The sequence below is a fragment of the Scomber japonicus genome, chromosome 5, assembly GCF_027409825.1.
Source record: "Scomber japonicus isolate fScoJap1 chromosome 5, fScoJap1.pri, whole genome shotgun sequence".
NCBI lineage: Eukaryota > Metazoa > Chordata > Actinopteri > Scombriformes > Scombridae > Scomber > Scomber japonicus.
Window position 1 is genome coordinate 17,916,238 of NC_070582.1, and position 19,803 is coordinate 17,936,040.

The 19,803-nt window shown below is 39.3% G+C and overlaps 2 protein-coding genes across 2 annotated transcripts in view; both read left to right on the forward strand.

The window, feature by feature from the left end:
* Window positions 1-6,241, forward strand: part of slco3a1a (solute carrier organic anion transporter family member 3A1a) — a 34,375-nt gene extending 28,134 nt beyond the window's left edge. The window contains exons 5-10 of the mRNA XM_053319156.1: window positions 218-382; window positions 473-671; window positions 2,378-2,546; window positions 3,129-3,301; window positions 3,433-3,497; window positions 4,346-6,241. Of these exons, the coding sequence (XP_053175131.1) occupies window positions 218-382; window positions 473-671; window positions 2,378-2,546; window positions 3,129-3,301; window positions 3,433-3,497; window positions 4,346-4,698 (1,124 nt within the window). The 3' untranslated portion in view covers window positions 4,699-6,241. The remainder of the gene's footprint in view (window positions 1-217; window positions 383-472; window positions 672-2,377; window positions 2,547-3,128; window positions 3,302-3,432; window positions 3,498-4,345) is intronic.
* A 5,326-nt stretch (window positions 6,242-11,567) lies between these two features.
* On the forward strand, window positions 11,568-19,632 carry st8sia2 (ST8 alpha-N-acetyl-neuraminide alpha-2,8-sialyltransferase 2). The gene is made up of 6 exons (XM_053319912.1): window positions 11,568-11,665; window positions 13,172-13,228; window positions 14,032-14,175; window positions 14,259-14,516; window positions 16,531-16,824; window positions 19,341-19,632. The coding sequence occupies exons 1-6, from the start codon at window positions 11,568-11,570 to the stop codon at window positions 19,630-19,632; spliced, it is 1,143 nt and encodes a 380-aa protein (XP_053175887.1).
* Window positions 19,633-19,803: the final 171 nt, after the last annotated feature.

A 19,803-nucleotide genomic window follows, 5' to 3' on the forward strand; every position in this document is an offset into this window, starting at 1 on the left:
GGCTCATACACCATGACTTAACATGATTATGCAAAACTGACCAGTACCCTGTATATATTATCGCTGCATCATACAAGCACAATGTTAAAACTGATGAAAAAGTTGTTAGTGTTGCATACATATTGTCAAAATGTTTTTCTTTATTGGCAACCAGTGAAACTAACCTGCGTGCTAAGATAATAACGGTTGTCCTCCCTTATTCCTTTTTGTCTACCAGTGATCCCCAAGGTGACCAAGCACCTCTTGTCAAACCCAGTGTTCACCTGTATCATTCTGGCAGCCTGTATGGAGATTGCTGTGGTGGCTGGCTTTGCAGCCTTCTTGGGGAAGTACCTTGAGCAGCAGTTCAATCTCACAACCACCTCAGCAAACCAGCTGTTAGGTCTGTATTCAGAGCAAACATGCATATTCATGCCCACACACATTTGTACAACCACAATGATAAAACTTTTTTGTCATCTTTCTTTTTAAGGTATGACAGCCATTCCATGTGCATGTCTGGGGATCTTCATGGGTGGTTTGCTGGTGAAGAAGCTGAATCTGTCAGCACTGGGAGCCATTCGCATGGCCATGCTGGTCAACCTGATCTCGACTACCTGCTACGTATCCTTCCTGTTCCTGGGCTGTGACACGGGTCCCGTCGCAGGAGTGACAGTCACATACAACAACAGGTAACAGAAATCTGAATTTATGGCCGACAGTTAGTTAGGTTAGTAAGTAATCACATTTTCAGGTCAAGCTTTGAGTGACAGAGGCTGGTTTTGTAACAACTAATCAATCAAACACAACATCTGCAGATCAGGAACAAGTTTCACTGACACTTGATAAAATGAAAATGTTCATCTACAGGAAGAAAACTGTTTCACAGTTCAAAAAGCATCATGATTGACCAAAGAAAGATAAGCCAGATTATAAGCAATAAACTGCAAATACTGTGTAATCATATTAATATACTCCTGATGGTTTAGTCTTCCCTAGGCTGTAACACTGGTATTAGAAATATATTCCTAATGTATTGAAAATACATGTTTAACATTACAGGAGTGAAAGTAACACTGCTGCCAAGGTTAGAGCACTTTATTTGTGGGTGAACTGTAGAATCTAAATGTGTAAATAAAAAATCATATCACTGATTGTCATTGGGCCACATGGGCTTTCTTTTTATTCAAACAACTCTGTGTCATCTTTATCAAGTCTATAAAAAGATTTTCTATTCATAAAGTGGCCTCATGTTCCTCAGGGCTACACAGACTGAATACAAATGCAGCAGACTTCACTAAATCTCTCCCCAAACCTGTGAAACAGGTTCCTTTTCGAAATGCTGTTTTAAACACAGAAATAAAAACATGTGTTAAGTTTTATCAATTATGCTGGATCACAATCTCATACTCACACTTATTTTTTCACTATGTGTTCATTCATGGAGTTATTATAGCCTGGCTAACACCAGACCGTGACTGTGTGTAAGCAGACCATTTACACTGTAGTAAACTACCCGAGCTGAAATCAGCAGGCTGAAACTGATTTCAGTTTAGCTCTAACTCTGTAAATAGCCTATACCACTTTATCGACATTTCAAACCTTTTTAGGTGAGAAAGTAGCTCTTTAGGTTCCCTATCTCAGGGATTTTGTGTTGGTGGCCATGCTAACTTTCTGAGCGAAGTAGAATCTCGCTGGAATGAGAGCATGAGTTTACCCAGGCTAGGAGTTTTATATAGTTAACTTAACACAGAAAAAAATAATTAAAAAGGACACATTTTACACACCTGTACTATCCATCAATCAGTATAGTGTACAAGCATTACATAGTATGGCATAATGTCAGATCGAGGGTCCCTTACCTGTAGATCATTTCATTAGTGGCCCTCCAGTGGAAAAACTTGAAAAGCAGGAAGAGGAATAAGGAGTTTTTGTGGATCCAGTTTAATTATAGTTAATTATTGGTGCTAGAGAAAGAATGTCAGATCTACTTGAGTCCAAAGTTTCTTATCTGTAAAAAGCAGTAAAAAAAAAAAAGATACAACAGACTGTTTCAAGATTTAATACTGAGCCGTTTTGTTGCCCTTATGTCTTGCTACTTGAATTTGAATGCAGTGTTTTTGTACATCCTCCAGACATCTGATTTTGTGAGCAGCCAAATGGCCTTTACTAGTTTTGGGTTTTATAGCCTGTGCTCGACCTGCACCAGAGCAGGTTAGCTGTGTAGTGTAGTTTCCATGGAGATGTACCCTAGTTAAAATTGAGACATGTAGTATCATCTGATAACAGGCTGTATTTCTACAAGAATGTGTGTTTTCAGTTTTGTGCATTGCAGTTGCAGATGTAGTGATGGTTACAGCAGGGATGAATGTTCATGTTCCTCTGTGTCTGTGTTCAGGACGCTGGCTGTGGGCAAGAAACCAGAAGCTCAGTGCATCAGTCAGTGCAACTGCTTCACCTCCTCCATCAGCCCCGTGTGCGGCTCTAACGGTGTCACCTACCTGTCCGCCTGCTTCGCCGGCTGCACCAGATCAGGGAAAACACATACCTCGACCGGCATCACTCAGGTCTTGACCTTACTTAATTGTCTCGTGATTGTGATCAATAATTGCAATCTCGCATAAGAAAATGTAATGACCTAAATAAGAATTGTTTTCTACCATAGTGCACCACAGAGAAACTACCACATGAATGACAGATGATACAAACTTTTTCTTTAAAACTTTAAAAGTGTTCTATATACTGTGTTTTTGAAAGTCTTCCTAGTTTAGAGTTTAAAAAAAAAAAGTATATATCAGAGTTCTGTCATCAGCGATCACACACAGGGGAATCAAATGTTACTGTGGTTGTTTCAAGATCAGATACCAACTGCTGATTAATGTCTTCTATATTCAAATCACATGCAGAGAGAATTGCTCTCAGCTCAGCAGCATAAAATATCACTATTACTGCTAGTTGTCTCACTGCTGCAGTTGTAGCAGCAAACAAAACATTTTTAAATGTAGATTACTTAATTTGGCTTTTCCCTACTCACATTTGTCCAAATATGAAAATAGCAAGGACCAGATTTAATGTTTTTTTTTTCTCCTAGAGTTAGAGTTACTTTTTGTTTAAATGGTTCTTGTGTTCTCATCCTTGTCTGTTCACAGAACCTGACGGGTTGCTCTTGTGTATCTGCTGAGAGCGAAGCTGCCACAGCGGTTCCGGGAAAATGTCCAACTCCAGGCTGCCAGGAGGCTTTCCTCATCTTCCTGTGTGTGATCTGCGGCTGCAGCCTAGTGGGAGCCATGGCCCAGACTCCCTCGGTTATCATACTAATCCGGTATGTTTGTGGATATAGATACATAAGTGTGGAGTCTTGTAAGAAGAATGTTTGAATTTAATTGGTGGGTTCATGCACAGAATTAATTTGACAAATAAAACACTAATTGAATCTCTCTTCTTCTCTTGAAGGTCTGTGAGACCTGAACTGAAATCATACGCACTTGGAGTGTTGTTTCTTCTGCTCAGACTCGTCGGTAAGAGCTGTTTTCGAGCTTTTATCAGATTTGAAGTAATTATTGGATATTCTGCTGCTGCAGTTGTTTCAAAACAACACTGTTTGCTTTTGCCCTTGAATTTCAAGTTGCTTTTGTTAAGAATCTTATGCAAATTGAAGGATACGGCTGGTGATACTCTGTATCGTTTTTGTTGTCAACAAATCTCTCAAAAAGACCAAAACCAACAATTAATAGATTTTTCTAACTAGTATCATCGGCATAATCTGATAAATGATGTCAGATGTGTGCCAGACACCTCCATTGTTTTCTAAAAACTGTTCAAATCAATGAGTAAACATTTTTCCTTCATCAAGGTGAACTTGGGACCATGAGTTGTTTATTTTGAATCATACTCAGGAGAGCACTGAATGTGTATTTATTCAAACTTAAAAATAGCCTCTACAAATACACTTATTCTAATTTGAATAGCATCTTCTAAAAACTACAGTTCACAGCTACTATGGTAAATGACAGTCTACATATTATGACCCATAATTAAACATTCAGTAGGAAAAAATGAGCAGGGACCACAGTCAGGGTAAAGAAGTAAGAAATGATTTACTAATACACAAACTGATTTAGTTTTTTATGGGATTTGTTGACAACAATAAAATAAAGAATAACATCAGCTTTTTCCTTTTTAAAAGTATGCTGTAGCAAGACTGTGTTCACTTCTAGTTACATGTTTTATCACTCTAACAGAAATAGTAGAATATAAAAAGTTTACTGATGATGTGCCGTTGACCCACAATGCTCATGAAATAGGTTTTCTTATTTTTACAGTAATTTTTGTGCAAACAGGCTCACTCAATGTTTCTGTTTGACAGGATTCATCCCCCCACCTCTGATCTTCGGTGCTGCGATCGACTCTACATGCCTTTTCTGGAGTTCGGACTGTGGCGATAAAGGGGCTTGCCTGCTGTACAACAATATAGTTTACAGGCATCTGTACGTGAGCCTGGCCATCACTCTCAAGGTCATTGCCTTCCTTCTCTACGCCACCACGTGGTATTGCTTACACAGGAACTACAAGAAGTACATCAAAAGTCACGAGTGCCACATGACGCCAAAAGAGTTTTACCCCTCTCTCACAGACGGCCCCAAGCAAGTGGACAGGACGAAGTTTATATATAGCCTAGATGAACATGAGTTTTGTGAAAACATGGAGTCAGTTTTATAGTTCGTAAACCAAGAAGAGGACAATATGGAACGTCCATATTCTGTCAAAGGAACATTTTATAATTTTTTTCTTCTTTTTTTCAAGAGGTTAAAATAAAATGTTTTTTGATAAAGATGACCTATTTAACGGCCCGTTCAGGTCACAGGAGCCCTTGCTCTGCACTCCACGTCCTCGATAAACTTTTGAAAGGGTCCATTTTAGTCGTACCAGCAAGGTGTCGTCCAGTGTTGCCGGTGAATTCCTGTGATGATTTGGTGGTAGACAACAACAGCAGGCTCAGTCCTAGTTGATTATTAGTGGGAGCGGACTTGATGCTACAAGTATAGTTGCCATATCATATTTAGGTTTGTCATGATTCCAATGACGTGTGTTTAAAAAAAATGATGGTTTCCTTTCAGTCAGTGCACCATGTGTTCTGTCTGTCACTCTCTCTAAAGTGAGATTTTTATGAATTTAAAAAAAAGTTCGGGTGGTTGTTCATTTATTCATATTTAAAAGTTGCCAAGTGTTTACAAACTAATAATTGCATTTTATTACAGTGATGCAAGACCGGTTTCTTCACCCTGACTGGGTTATTTTAGTGGCCTATTAGATGTTTAAACTGTCGGAAAATCGAGTCTAATAACTTAAAAATAAGACAGTGTTTTCATGTCATCATCCACTGTTCAGTTCATGTTCTCTTGCTGGATCATAGGCACTGTTTTTGATACTGTGTAGACTAGACTGTGGAGTCTTGTCTCATAGGTGCACATGTGCAATTCATGTCTGATACATCAACTCTATGGCTAGTTCTGTGTCAGATGGCAGATTTGTTTTTCATTATAGCGGTTTGTGTCATTTCTATGTTTGTTTTTACATCTGCAGAGTTTATTCAGTCTAATATGTCTTAATAAGGGATTATTCAAATAAGATTGTTTAATTATATTTTCTTTGGACTTTTGCACCTAGTGGAAGAGTGATGAAAAAAATAAAGAGTAAGGATATTTTTATGTGTTTTGACATTCAAGTAAAAGAGATTAGGAGTAATATATTTGTTTCATTAGGCCCAGAATTTTTTAATAGATTGTATTTGAAAGGACGGTATAAGTATAAATTATATCTAATCTAATTGTCTGAGATGTGTGTGTGTGTGTGTGTGTGTGTGTGCGTGTGTGTGCGTGTGTGTGTGTGTGTGTGCGTGCGTGCGTGTGCGCGTGTGTGTGATGTCACTAAAGATTTGGGACACCTCATAGCAATGAAAGTAGTATGTTGCAGAAAAGAAACACAATCCGTGTCTTCAAACTAGGCCTGTAATATCTCGAACAAACATTACAGAAATGCAGCAGGAGGATGTGTGTGTGTGTGTACGCAAAGTCAAACAAAAGTGAGCAACACACTGAATTTATTCCTGGACACCTATTTGAAGAACTCTTCTAACGTGACTCGGCACATACGAACGGTTACTCTACTGATCTCTCTGCAGTTACAGTTTTCACATTGTCCCTTTTCTTACACTTTTTGTATGGCAACATATCATTTATTTTACTCTGGCAATAAATTATTTTTCAGAAAAATCGAATGTGAGTGTTTTTGCCTTCTTCTCAGAGACTTTATCATTTAAAGGTGATGCCATGTCCATCTTTTCATATTATATGCAAGCATAATTCAAATATCAATTTTATGTTGAACATACTGTATGTTCCATATGTGAAATATATTAAATGCTCTATTTACTCTATTCAATACTATATATCTACCTGGGATGTGAATATTTCATTTTACATACACATGACATTAAATCACATTATGTTAAAATAAATACAACATTGAACCTTTAACAATGTTGTCAAACTGTTGAACACCATAATGCTAAAACCTTGAAATTTCCAGCTGTCAGTTTCTACTCGTATCTCGTTGTACATTTTCAATATTGTAGTGAGTGCTCAGTCAGTAAGATGTGAAGTATTGATGCGAGAGATTAATGGACTACACAAGCACAAAGATTTCTCATATGCACAGCAGATTCAAAGCTTTTAGTTTGGGTTTTAGATGTCAATGCTCGCTCACTAATCATAAATACAATCGAGCCGCTGAGGATTAAAATCAGATACTAGATACTACATAAGGATTTAATGTACAGTAGATCATTTTAAGAAGAATGTATGCAGACAGTTGTCAGCAAAAAAAGCTTAAGAATAATTCTGTTGCACTGATTTGGATTTTCATGTGTTTTCAGATTTATTCTTCCATTCATCCATCCATCCATTTCTTTTTACCACTTATCCTCTGGAGGAGCTGGAGAGAATCTCAGCTGACATTGGGGTATAGGTGGGGTACATACTGGACAGACTGCCAGTCAATCGTAGGTCTAACACATAGTATAGAGACAGACCTACAGGCAATTTACAGTCACCAATTAACCTAACCTAGAACCCACACAGGCATGAGGAGAACATGCAAACTCTACACAGAGAGGCCCCAGGCTGCTGGTGGGAACCCAGAACCCTCTTGCTGTGAGGCAACAGTGCTACGTGCCGTCCCAGACCTATACTTTTACCTAGACTTTTGAAAATCTGAGCTGCACAGTGCTTGCAAAATAAATCAGGATATTAATTGATATACTATATGAATATTTATTGGAACGGCTCAAATTCTCTAACATTGAACACAGCTGAGGGATGAAACTGAATTCTCATCCAAATGTGTTTTGGACTGGAGGTTATATCAGCATCATAAACAGGATACTCTAAAAACTTGAAGAGAAGTCCAGATTTATTTCTATTCACTACCTGTGACAAATACTTAAAGTTCAAGGTTTGACTCAATTTAAGCGAGCAGCATGAAATAAAATGTGGCATTTCCTCATGGTAAACAACTACATTCCCAAAATATTTGAAAAGGTCACCTGCCAGATCTCTGCAAAGAAGCTGCCACACCTGCACACAGCCAATTAATAGCTGGTGTGAGTGTGTGACAGCAGCACAGTTTGATTCAGTGTGTGGAGGCAGCATTTCAAGACTGAGCAGAGAACCACAACTGTCCCTCGGCAGTTCTCAACAACGGAGCCAAAATACACAGAAACGTACATTTATCAAGGCACTGTTTCCTGTGTAGTCTGCTGAGTGAAAGGGGATTACTTAATGAATTATGAATATGGCTCAAATAAATAGTTAAAACAATAAATTATAACTTTATTCAAACATTTAAGGTTTTGGCTCATGTACTGTAGCAGCCACAGAAACATGTCATGATACTCTCATTCCTAAACTCTTGGAAATATAAATGTGATGTGATGCTTTGACAAAATCACACAGCTTCTATGTGTGTATGTGTGCTTGTGTTTGATCTTGTCAGGTGGTCGTAAAGTCTATTAATGGCACAATGACACTTCAACAAGACAAAAAAAGAAAAGGCTGGTGTTTGACAGGAGCTACAGTATCAGCAGCGTCTCAACAACACTGTGACACATTCCTCGCTGCTGACGCTTGTTACATCAAACGCACACAAAATGCAACCGCAAGTCTCCAGAAGAGCATCCTCGGTGAAAGTTGAACACGAGAAAAAGCCACCAACCTCGAAACAGAAGCTGCTGCTGCTGCAGGCGAGAGTTTTCTTCTTTAATCAAGAGGCTTCAATTAGCCTAATGGGTGCTTTAGTTAGAAGAGCTGTTACACAACAACTCCAACAGGGAAAATTAAGCAATGAATCCTCAGTGGAGAGCTTTGACTTATGTGTTTCTCAGTGTTGTTGGTGCACTGTGTGTATTTCAGTGACTATTCATTTACTGGAGAGAGTGGAGTTCAGCCTGCTGACATTTATATTTTCACACTTGAACGGCTTTTTTCCCAACAATAGAGTCACAGACTGGGGCAGATGAATGTGTCAAATCACACATTTAAGAGGAGAATGTACAGTTTTAATGATGATGCAGCTTTATTAGCAGGGTAAATAAGAGCGTGTGTGTCATTATGTGCATTTTCAAGGCTCCAGCTGCACTTTTCACTTGATGCAAATTAGTCCTTTATATGAAATATAATTGTGCAGAGAATGTATGCATGAAATTTGGAAACAGACTGAGAAAACACTGTGTATTTGCTTCGACCAATTTATGCTCAATTTGCAGTTTAACACCTACTAACCTTGAGTGAACCATACAGTTAAGTATCAAGTATGTCTTAGTCATCATCAGAAAATGAATATAAATAAATAATGATACAATATGAATACAAATGTGTTGAAGAACTGTTAAATCTGTGAAAAACTGGATATTGGATGAGTATGAACAGGACTAACGGTCTTGCTGGATGCTAAAATTATGAATACATGTAGAATGTAATCTGTTTAATTTGTGACAATAATTAATCATTTGTAGGCATTTTCTTAACTTTTACTTATAGGGCTAATTCTGGGTTTATTAAATTATTTATAGAATACAGTAATTAAACTGATAGCTTACAGTGTTTTTGTAGCTTTTTGCAGTTATAAATTCAAATGAACTACACTGTTATCATGCATTTACTCAGCATTCATCACTACTTAAGTATTAATTAGTGAACTGTAATGTAAGTTGATCCCAGCGTTATTCTGATGGAGGTGCAGCAAATATTTTAGCAGGAAACAGCAAGAAAAGAGCAAACGTGTTCAGTTGAGTTTTTTTAAGGATGAAGATAAAAAATACTAGAGACAGCAGAGCTGGTGGTATAAAAAGATGTATGAGCTGATGCTTTTCGTTCGAGATCAGCAGTCAGCAGTCCTGTCGTTTTATATATGAGAACAACTCACACAAAAGAAGTGAGAAATGAAAAGTTCAAAATCATTTTTGAATGCATAGCAGTGCAACATTTATCACTTTGTGAAAATAACTTGCATAAAAATGATAGATTTATTCCTACTACTGAAGTTAACCAAAAAACCTAAAGTGACCACTGAATATCTCATCAGAGCTCCTGCAGAATGATTTAAGTGGTATGTAGCTGCAGGATCACTCTGCATATGTCCAAAATACATATGCAGATTGACTCTGGTGGTTATCAAAGTAGGGCCTGGAGACACTCAGACTTCCTTGAGGAGGTTCCAGCAGGTCCCCAACAAAAAGGTGAATCATTTATTTTCATTATAATTCCATCTATAAGTAACCCATTCGCAGGATGTATAACTATTTTGGTCATGGGTACACTTTCTGTAATGAAACATCTAAAAACAATACTCTTATCAGGTGGGGGACCATGGGACAAAAACTTATCAAATTGAGTCTGTGGTTTAATTTGTGTCAAAGGGGTCCTTGATGTGATATAGTTTAAGAACCACTGATATAGGGACACATGTGACCAGCACCAATGGAAGAATTATTCAGATCCTTTACTTAAATATCAGTAATGTAAAAGTCTATTACAAATAGAGTTATGCCATTCAAAACCTGCTTCAGTGAAGGTACAGATGTATCATGCAGCTGACTGAGGAGGAGCTCATTTTAACTACTTAACATACAGTTAGATATTTTAGTCCGGTGGCTTTCAGCATGGAGATCAGGCCCCCCTCTAAGACATCTGAAACTTGACATAGGGCTACTAGAAGGACTCAAGCCAAAACAAACAGTGGTTACTGGTTTAATCTTCAACTGTGCATCATATTTTATAAACTTTAAGGATAGGTTCATGATTTTTCAAGTCAGTCTTAAAACAGCACTGAAACAGATTTTGCTCACTGTAATCATTCCTCCTATTAACACTGGCCATTCAGAGATCCTGATTCCTAATGTGGTTTCATTGTAAGTGATGAAGGCCAAAACTCATAGTGTATTTGGCTTTGGTCGTCTGAATTAGTAAAATCAGGATTTATTCCAACCTTAAAGTCTTTTTAGAACATTTTGTTACGATCCCTCCACCACAGCTCAACAGGGAAACACATAGAGGGAATTTTACATTAAAAAGACTGCTGAAGCACCATGTTAGCTTCAAATGAACTTTGAAATCCATTTTTCACGAAAAAGGGGACTGTGGATTTTGTCCACCTATCATTTACACTGACAGCATAATATGAAAAGCAAAATCTGTTTCAATGACCATTCAGTTGACTGACAAACTTGAAAAAAAAGTGAACCTGTCCTTTAATCTAACATATAATGTAAAGGTCTCCTGCCAAAGAAATTTAGTAAAGGAGCGAAGAGCATCCTGTAAAGCAGCATAAGATACTCAAATATACAAGTGCAATTAATGTACTTAGTTCATTTCCACCACTGGTGACCTGAGCTATAAAAAGATGTCCTCATTAACTCGCAGTATGTGTCAGAAAGCTGATCTACTGGGGCTCACTCACTGTGTTTGGTGGCCCCATGAAGCTTTGACCCTATTTTCAGTCCACTTATCCCCATTTGTTCAAGCTGCACTCTGCTGCTTAGATATTAGATCATTTGGTGCAAACCTGCTTCATACACCTGTCTGGTTGCCTCTGCGCTGCAGTCTTACACCTCCTCCTCCTCTTCCTCCTCCTCCTCCTCCTCATTGAGCTAACACCTGGAGAGTGCTGAGATCAAACCGGCTAGGGTGAAGATGAAGATGGAAAGAGAGAGTTGGCCGCTGCGCCTTTAAGGCTGCATGTGGTCTACAGCTTGATGCTCCCATGGCAGGCTGTGGAGGTGCACGCTTTCAAAGTTTGACTGGGGAATAGAGGTAGAAACGGTGGCGGCGTCTCTCCGTCGGGAAACAGACTCAAGGCAATCATCTGAGAGGGGAGAAAAGAGAAAAAAGGAACGCAGCTCGCACGGGAGTGTCCGGCGATAAGAACAAAGGGACAGATGACTGAGCGGATTTATAAATGGGAAACAGAAGAAGGTTAATGTAACAGCTAAAAGAAGGGACTCCCGGCCGGCTGCAGCAGCCTCCCGATCAACCATGCTGCCTGTCTCCCGCACGCTGTTGTTCGGCTTCGTAACGCTGCTGGTTGTGGTTTTGATCATTGATGATATTGCAGAAGTGGAAGAAGAAACTGCGTAAGTAGCCCACCGTCATTTATCCATTCAGAGTGCGCGCGCGTGTGTGTGCGCGCCTAATCCATTGTTTTCTTGCTTATTTCACTCTCAGAGGATTTAATCTGTTAAATGGGAGGTAGAGCAAAAAATCAGTTTATTTTGGATTCGGTTGGAGTTTGGAGGTTTGGAGTTGAATGTTGAGTGTGTGTGGTTTGTTTTTACATTTGTAACACTTGGGTGCAGCAGGAGCAGCTGTTCCGACAGCAGCCAGCCTGCCTGGGTCTCCAAGGATTAGGCTATTTGTCTTGCAGCAGCCTGCATGCGGGATAGGATACATTTCCACTACAAGAGAGAGAGTGTGTGTATGTGTTTCACTCTGTGTGTGTGTGAGAGAGAGAGTGAAAGTCAGATATCTAGAGGAGGGGAACCAACAGATTGGAAACAAAAGCTTTCCTCTTTTTGTCCCTGTCTAATTTTCACACTAGGAATTGTTGAACAGTCCACACACACACACACACACACACACACACACACACACACACACACACACACACACACACACACACACACACACAGAGGGAGTGAGAGACAGAGAGCGAGAGAGACATGCTCCACTTGCATTTGACCTGCAATTTTCAGCATCAAATATACTTAAATTAGGTATAAAAAACCAAACCAGATCTCGACTGTGCAACATCCATTTCCTCCCATTACTATCATCACAGCCAGAAGGATGCTGTACCACCTGAATAGTATAAATTCACTTTTTCTTCTCCCTCCTCCGCTCCGGGAAGCTTTTTTGGACTCTCACATTTCCCTTTCAGCAAGAACATTTTGTTTTGAATGCAATTACCCGGCTGTGGCTCACATCGTAATGAGGTCATATTGGTTTGTGATTTTGCTGTGAAAGAAGAAACCAGAACCAATCCCACTACTGCATAAACACAGTTTAATTCAATTACAACAATTATATTTAAAGCTGCCACCAACATAAATCCACATGTGAGAGGAGCCCACCGATCTGTCTGTCTGTCTGTCAGAGCACTTATCTCTTTCATTTTCTCACTTGTTCTGCATTAGATGGCAGCTGGCTGCTTGTCACAATTTTATCAGATGTGATCAAGGTCATGATTACAAAATAGACTTAAAAATCTGAATACACATACGTCGTGTTTACTGTAAAGGCATCTTGGCTGGCGTATTAATGCTTCAGTGGTAAGATTGCTCAATTCTCTGTGAAACGAGAACCTCCTTTCAATATAATGGGGCTCCATTAAGGCCACATTTCCCCTCATTACATCAGCAAGTGGGTCCACAGTGTATTGCTCTAAAAATACCTTGATGTGTGTCTTTCACCTTCATGCTATCTTAAAAGGACATACAGTATGCCTGGTGATGAATACAGTAGATGGATTATTGCCTTGATATGATTACAGGGAATGTTTCCAGCATCTGTTCATTATCTTTCAGGAATCTGTGCAGCAGATTGTGATTTATTATTCCATCTGAATCTTTTTTTTTCTCCAGAAACACTGGACATTCAAAGAAGATGAACGCGCACCAGCTCATCCCAAAACCACGCAGGTTAGAAATCCAATCATCTCAACACACACCCTTATATTACACTTTCTATAGATGTATGTATGCATCTGCATCTGCATCTACTCATAGCTGTGGACCACCAGTGGCAATCTTTTTTGGCACTTCTATATAATTTTCAGTTGGTGATTTTATTTCTGTGCAGGCCTTGAAAACACAGTGAGTCATTCACAGTGAGAGTCTCATTACTGAAACAGTAGGAAGGCAGCTGCTCTACTCGTCAATATGCTGGTATCCATCCATGTGACAAGGAGAACATCTGCCGTCAGAGTAAAGCAGACTTAAATTTAAAACGGTTTAACTGAATTTCAGATAACGTTACTTTATTGCATTTAAATGATTGTAAGCTTCATTCAAGTCAAGTCAAGTCAGGGAAGGTCATTTTTGAGTGGTGGAAGAAGTATCCTTCATCAGATCCTTTTATTAAAATCAAAGTAGCAATATCTCTATGTAAAAATTCTCTATCACAAGTAAAGGTCTTGCACTCAAATTTGTTTTTAATTTAAAGTAAAAGTAATATCAGCAAAACATGTGTATATATATCTATCTCTATATCTAGTACAGATGCAGTTAATATGTAAATAGCATTAACTGTTGAAGTTGGTTAAGGTGAAACTAACTTGACCTATTTTATATATTAGTATATTCATCTATAGCATAAACTAGTATCTGTGCAACACCACACCCTTTAATCTTATACGCAGGATTCAGTTAAGAAAAAAAAGGGAGAAATTAACACAATACATAAAGCTTGTGTCTAAATGTCTCCATCCTTTATTCTCATTTAGAGAGCCTGCAGCACACATGGATCCGACTGCTTCGACAAGATCGGCTAAAAATGTAATTAATCATCATGATCTGAGCTACAATAACACTGCCAAGCTCACATCAAACAGTTGGACTTTCAACAAGACCCTCTCCAACCTCATCAGGTAAGATCATGACTTCCCACTGTTATCGCTGCCCGATTATATACTTGACTAAGCAGAGACAATTTGCTTTTTTCATTTTGCAGGAAGAATATTCTGAGATTCCTTGATCCAGAGAGAGATATCTCTATTCTGAAGGGCACGCTGAAACCAGGGGATATCATCCACTATGTTTTCGACCGCCACAGCACCACAAACATCTCCGAAAATCTCTATCGTCTTTTGCCATCTGTATCCCCCATGAAGAATCAGCATCACAGGCGCTGTGCCATTGTGGGAAACTCGGGGATCCTGTTGAACAGCAGCTGTGGACCCGAAATTGACTCACATGACTTCGTTATCAGGTACTTCTGTTTTTCCACAGAACAGCATAAGTGATTTCCAGGTTGGAAGTCTCTACTTGAAATAAATCATAAAACCTGCAAGCTAAAGTGGACCGTAATTGAAATGGATTAACAAATTAGTTTCAGTTTTGGGTTTATCTCACTTTATAGAGAATATAATTCACATTGGAATGATAATCACTTTTTCCAGTTTAATTCTGGTTTAGAGTTGGTCCTCACACAGCTGAAATTATATTAATTGCACATCCGAAAAGGCTGTCAAAGCTTTTTTAATGATTTAAGGTTGGAACGAACTGCCAGACTGAGAGTAATTAAATGCATGGTTATACATGAAATTGACATTTTGAAGAGCTTTTTTTCCTGCATCCAGCAAAAACACATTGTGCTTTTCAGACAAACACTGGTGCTCTCAAGGGTCCTGCTCTCATTTACCGTAGACTTTTGTTTGTGAAGTCATAAGTTGGGTGTAAGCAAAGCAGTTGCTTAGTGGGTTATTCATCACTGTTCATACTTGTCATTGGAGCAAGATAAATCTGTTACTGGTGATAATGTAATCTAATGAGGAATGCAAAAAAAAGGTACAATCTAACATTAGATATCTGCAGAGGTATCCATAGTGAGAAACATCCTCTCATAGATAAATAACTTTAATGTCGTGGTGTGAAGTAAGCATCCATGGCAGCACCTCATTGAGCTGACTGATCACTGGCTGAGTCGGCCTCCTCACACTGTCCCTTCTTTGTTCTGAAATTGATTCTGTTGTCTTTCTGTCTTGTCTTTCTCTAAATGCTGCGATGTTATGCTGATGAGTAGAGGTCATGATTTCTCAACTCCAGCAGCATGATAATAAGGCCGGGGCACGGTGGTAATGGTTGGCTGAAGGCAGACAAAAGGGAACATGGCATTTTGAGAAGCTGAGGAATTTGCTGTGGCATTCACATATCAGATGGGGAGATAATGTCTCAGCTAAATATAGGCCTCTGCCCTGCAGCTGGTTCACAAAAAGTAGGCTTACAATGTTTGGGGCTATTAGTTACAGATTATTTACGCTTTGTATTATAATAAATATATGGGGTACTAAAGGAGTTTATTGGAACTTTCTAAATTTGGTGTTTAAACAAAAAAATTAAGTGTCCTCATGTGTTGAGGAAATCAGAACAAACCAATTACAAACCCACCAGATTAACCAGAAAAGCATTGCCACAGAAAAGTTTACTCAGAGGTCAGAGGTTAAAATGAATAAATATGCAATCCTGCTTTTCTGACGGATTTCCCTCCTGGTAGAAAGTTCTCCAAGACAAATGCTTTCGCTTAAGGACACAAGTCATTAATATAAGGGAAACAAAAAGTGTGTCAGACTCCAGAACAGCTTCAGTATTCTGTGACATAGATTCTCTAAGTGTGGAGCTCTACTGGAGTATGGTGGCGTGTGACATACTTTTCTCATTAGCAAAGTTTTCTTTAATAACAACATACCTTACTTACAAACTTAATCTTGTTTAAGGTTGGTAAGTTATAGCAAGAAACTTCCATATTTTGTTAAAACAAGAAAAAGACCCAGTCAGCACCTATATAGACGATACTGTAACCTACATCAGCTGGAAAAAGTGAAAATTATTCTTCCGAAAGAGATGAACATCGTTACTAAAATCCAAAGATACAACTTCCTTAGGTGTTTTTATGATGATAATAAAGCATTTCCATTACTTAAAGAATCTCCCACGGGTCCTCAAATAGGTTGTAGTCCATAGTGTATGATTCACATCATTTTCATACTCAGCAGACCATTTAGTGACCCCTCATTCTCTGTAGGAAGCATCTGATTCTTGTTGCTGTTCTGTTTCTCCGCCAATTAATTCAGGTTTTAATTGACTAACTTTCAAATAGAAATGTGGGAAAGCTTGGAGAGGTAGTTATTCAACTTTAAACTTGAATGAAACACCTGTTGGTGTGGCCTTGACCTGATCTTAAATGTATTTGAATGACATGTAACCTGTTCTTGTTTGTTTTTAAGGTGTAACCTGGCACCAGTGGAGGAATACTCTCGGGACGTGGGGTGGCGGACCAACTTGGTGACCATGAACCCTTCAGTGGTGCAGCGGGCCTTCCAGGACCTCGTCAGCGAGGAGTGGAAGGAGCGTTTTTTGCAGCGGCTTCAGAGCCTCAGCGGTAGCGTGCTTTGGATCCCGGCCTTTATGGCAAAGGGAGGAGAGGAGCGTGTGGAGTGGGCCCTTCGTCTCATCCTGCTACACACTGTGGACGTACACACCGCCTTCCCCTCGCTGCGCCTGCTCCACGCTGTCAGAGGGTAAGATGCAGCTGCCGCTCCCGGTGTGCTACGTCTCATAGGAATACCTGTGAGCAGCATAATCGAGGGCTGGCAAATTCTAATCTGCTGCTCAGGTGGCTATTTTTAAACAAAGCATTAAAGCTGATTAACAGGAGCATTCAATATGTCTCCCTCTGCTCAGCGCATTCACACCTCTGCACCTGCTTTCTTGCTGAGCTTTAGATGAAAAGATTGATATCACAGTCATGTTTGTGTGTATGGAGCTGGAGATGATTAGCTTCACAAAATGACTGGAAGCAGGAGGGACCTAACTAGCCTGACTGCATCTAAAGTTAAAACATATCCCCAGCAACACCTCTTCAATCTGAAGCTCACTAATTAACACATTGTATATTTACAGAAACGGTAATGTAGAAACATTAATGTGTAGGAGTTGCATGCTTTTTCTATTTATTGGCAAACAGCTGGATGCAGTGACCCCCCGCAGGCTTGTCACCGTGACGTTGCCATGCAACCAGCAAAGACACAGCACACAAGTATTAACAACAGACAAACTGTTGTTCTTGGTATTGATCTTCTCATCTACTGTTACTCTCCATTTCCCATAATGTCAATCTATTCCCTTAACTGCTGACTATATGTTCTTTAGTCCAAGAGTCCCACCACTGTGAGCAGGTGTTTTTCATTCATGTTGACACTAAACTGCAGTCAGTTTAGAATTGAACTCCTTTCCAAGGAAAAGGTGAATTTATGAAGAGAATCAATTAGCTGTGTGTAAATTATTTATTGCTGTTATTTAGTTCCTACTGTGAGCAGGCCTGTGCAGAGGCTCAGGAATAATACAGATAATGAGAAGTGCTGTTAGACGGGGCTATGTTTTGTTAATCCTCATTATTTGTGTTGATTTATTTTAGTGTTGGTCAAGGATCCTTTTTGAGAAATGCATTTTGCATATCTGTCACACAGCCTCCACTGCCTTCAGGCTTTTACAAAAATCACTCCATGCATTTATTTATTTATTTTGCTGTCCGTGCCTCTCTCTCTCTTTCATCACAACCGGACTCGGCTCTGGATCTTTCCTTCCTCGTTAAAAGCCTAACAACCACCGCTGGTCAGTGACCAAATTATGCCATTTTGCACGCCCCAACTAACACTCCGTATTGTGAAGGGGAAGAACTGGGCCATGATTGTTGTTGCCTGTATGACTAGTGTTTTACAAGAGAAAAGCTTGGAGGTTAAACACACGCTTTTGTTCTTTAATACCTAGTGACTGATAAACACCAACCGCCCGACCGTGTCATTTTCCCAGTGAGGCTGATCTTTAAATCAAAAGTTGGTAATCGTGCTATAGAGGACAACTAAATGCCACATCCGATCATTTCAGTGGTAATTAGACCCTCTTCTCTGGTTGTTAGACGTGCTGTTTGGTTGGACTGTAAACCTGTGCACAGTTTGCCCTTCATGCCACAGGCTTTAAATAGTACAACCTCTGCATCTCAACACGACCTTCCATACTAACCACAGAGAGCGTAGAGTCAGAAGAATGGATAGCCTCGAGGCTGGAAACATGGGTTTGTGACTGGAAAGGAAAATTAAGTTGGGGCATGAGAATGCCAGACCACCTGCCTCCTGGAGTTGCTCCTGAGGGCAACATTTGGCATGTCACTGCAGTAGAAGATGGTTGAACAATTCAAATATTAGTGAGCAGCCTCAGAGTGAGCTGTGTGCTGTTTTATTTGCTGTAAAAGAAGATAAGTGCTTATAACACACTCAGAAAAAAGAAAAATCAATCTGGATTTGTTTTATTATTTTTTATTCAGCCTTCAAGACTTATTTTTCTTGAGGAATGTACTCTGCTCTGTCACTATGGTGAGATAAATGTGTTCTTTCACAGTGCAGTTTCTATCATTTCAGGGTGTCTCTGCCTTCACATATATATACAGATAGAATTTTGATGCACTTATATAAAAAATGGCACATTTGGTAGGTTTTTTTCCGGTTATTTGAATTGGAAATGTGTGCAATAACTGTCTTAAGCCGGCAAGTACTGAATGTTGTTGATCAATTTGTAGGTTGTGTTTTTGATTCATTTTTTATTCGATAAATTGTCAGAAGGTATAGACAAAAAATTGCTGCTCATCACAATTTTCTAGAGACAAAAATGGCTTATGTTTGCTAAAATTATAAAATTGACTAATCAATTAATATAGAACATTCATACGTTTTCTATATTAATTGAATACAATTTTCCAAAATATTATTTTTCTGATGAAATGACTCCTGATGATCCCCTGAGCAAATAGAAGAAAGGAAACAGTCATTTACTGATCATCTGTGAGCAGATTTTGAAATACCAGTTTGTTGGTCTACAACAGAGAAATACTCACGAAGCTCAGTTTTTTAAATCTATATATATCTGGCTGAATATAAGTGTGGGATAACGAGATAAAAGCACTGAAGTCCTTGAACATCATCATCTCTTGCTGTGTATTTAGTTTTAGTGAGTGCAGCTAAACACATTTCCTTGTCAACAGGTATTGGCTGACCAACAATGTCCACATCAAGCGTCCGACCACCGGGCTCCTCATGTACACCATGGCTACTCGCTTCTGTGAAGAGATCCATCTGTACGGCTTCTGGCCATTTCCACACGGCCCACAGGGAAAACCAGTCAAATACCACTACTACGATGCTCTAAAATATGAGTACACCTCCAGCTCCAGTCCTCACACCATGCCTTTGGAGTTCAGGACCCTGAGCACATTACACAGACAGGGGGCGCTCCGGCTCCACACTGGGACCTGTGATGTAGAGAGGAGACCATAGAAGGAGTCCCAAAGCAAATAATGAATGGAAGACCTCCATGGAAACCACTTTCTTAACTTAAAAGACTCTTTACAAACAATTGTCTTGGTAGCATACTTTTATGAAACTTGAATTAACTTATTTTCAGTAACTGGGATGAACTTTTTCTATTTCAAGCTCTTTAGAGACTTG

What these genes read in the sequence shown, in the direction of transcription:
- st8sia2 (XM_053319912.1), top strand. Translation starts at nt 11,568, where the DNA reads ATGCTGCCTGTCTCCCGCACGCTGTTGTTCGGCTTCGTAACGCTGCTG. An exon ending in GAAGTGGAAGAAGAAACTGC is followed by an intron (nt 11,666 to 13,171) that starts GTAAGTAGCCCA and finishes TTTTTTCTCCAG; the next exon opens with AAACACTGGACATTCAAAGA. An exon ending in TCACATGACTTCGTTATCAG is followed by an intron (nt 14,517 to 16,530) that starts GTACTTCTGTTT and finishes TTTGTTTTTAAG; the next exon opens with GTGTAACCTGGCACCAGTGG.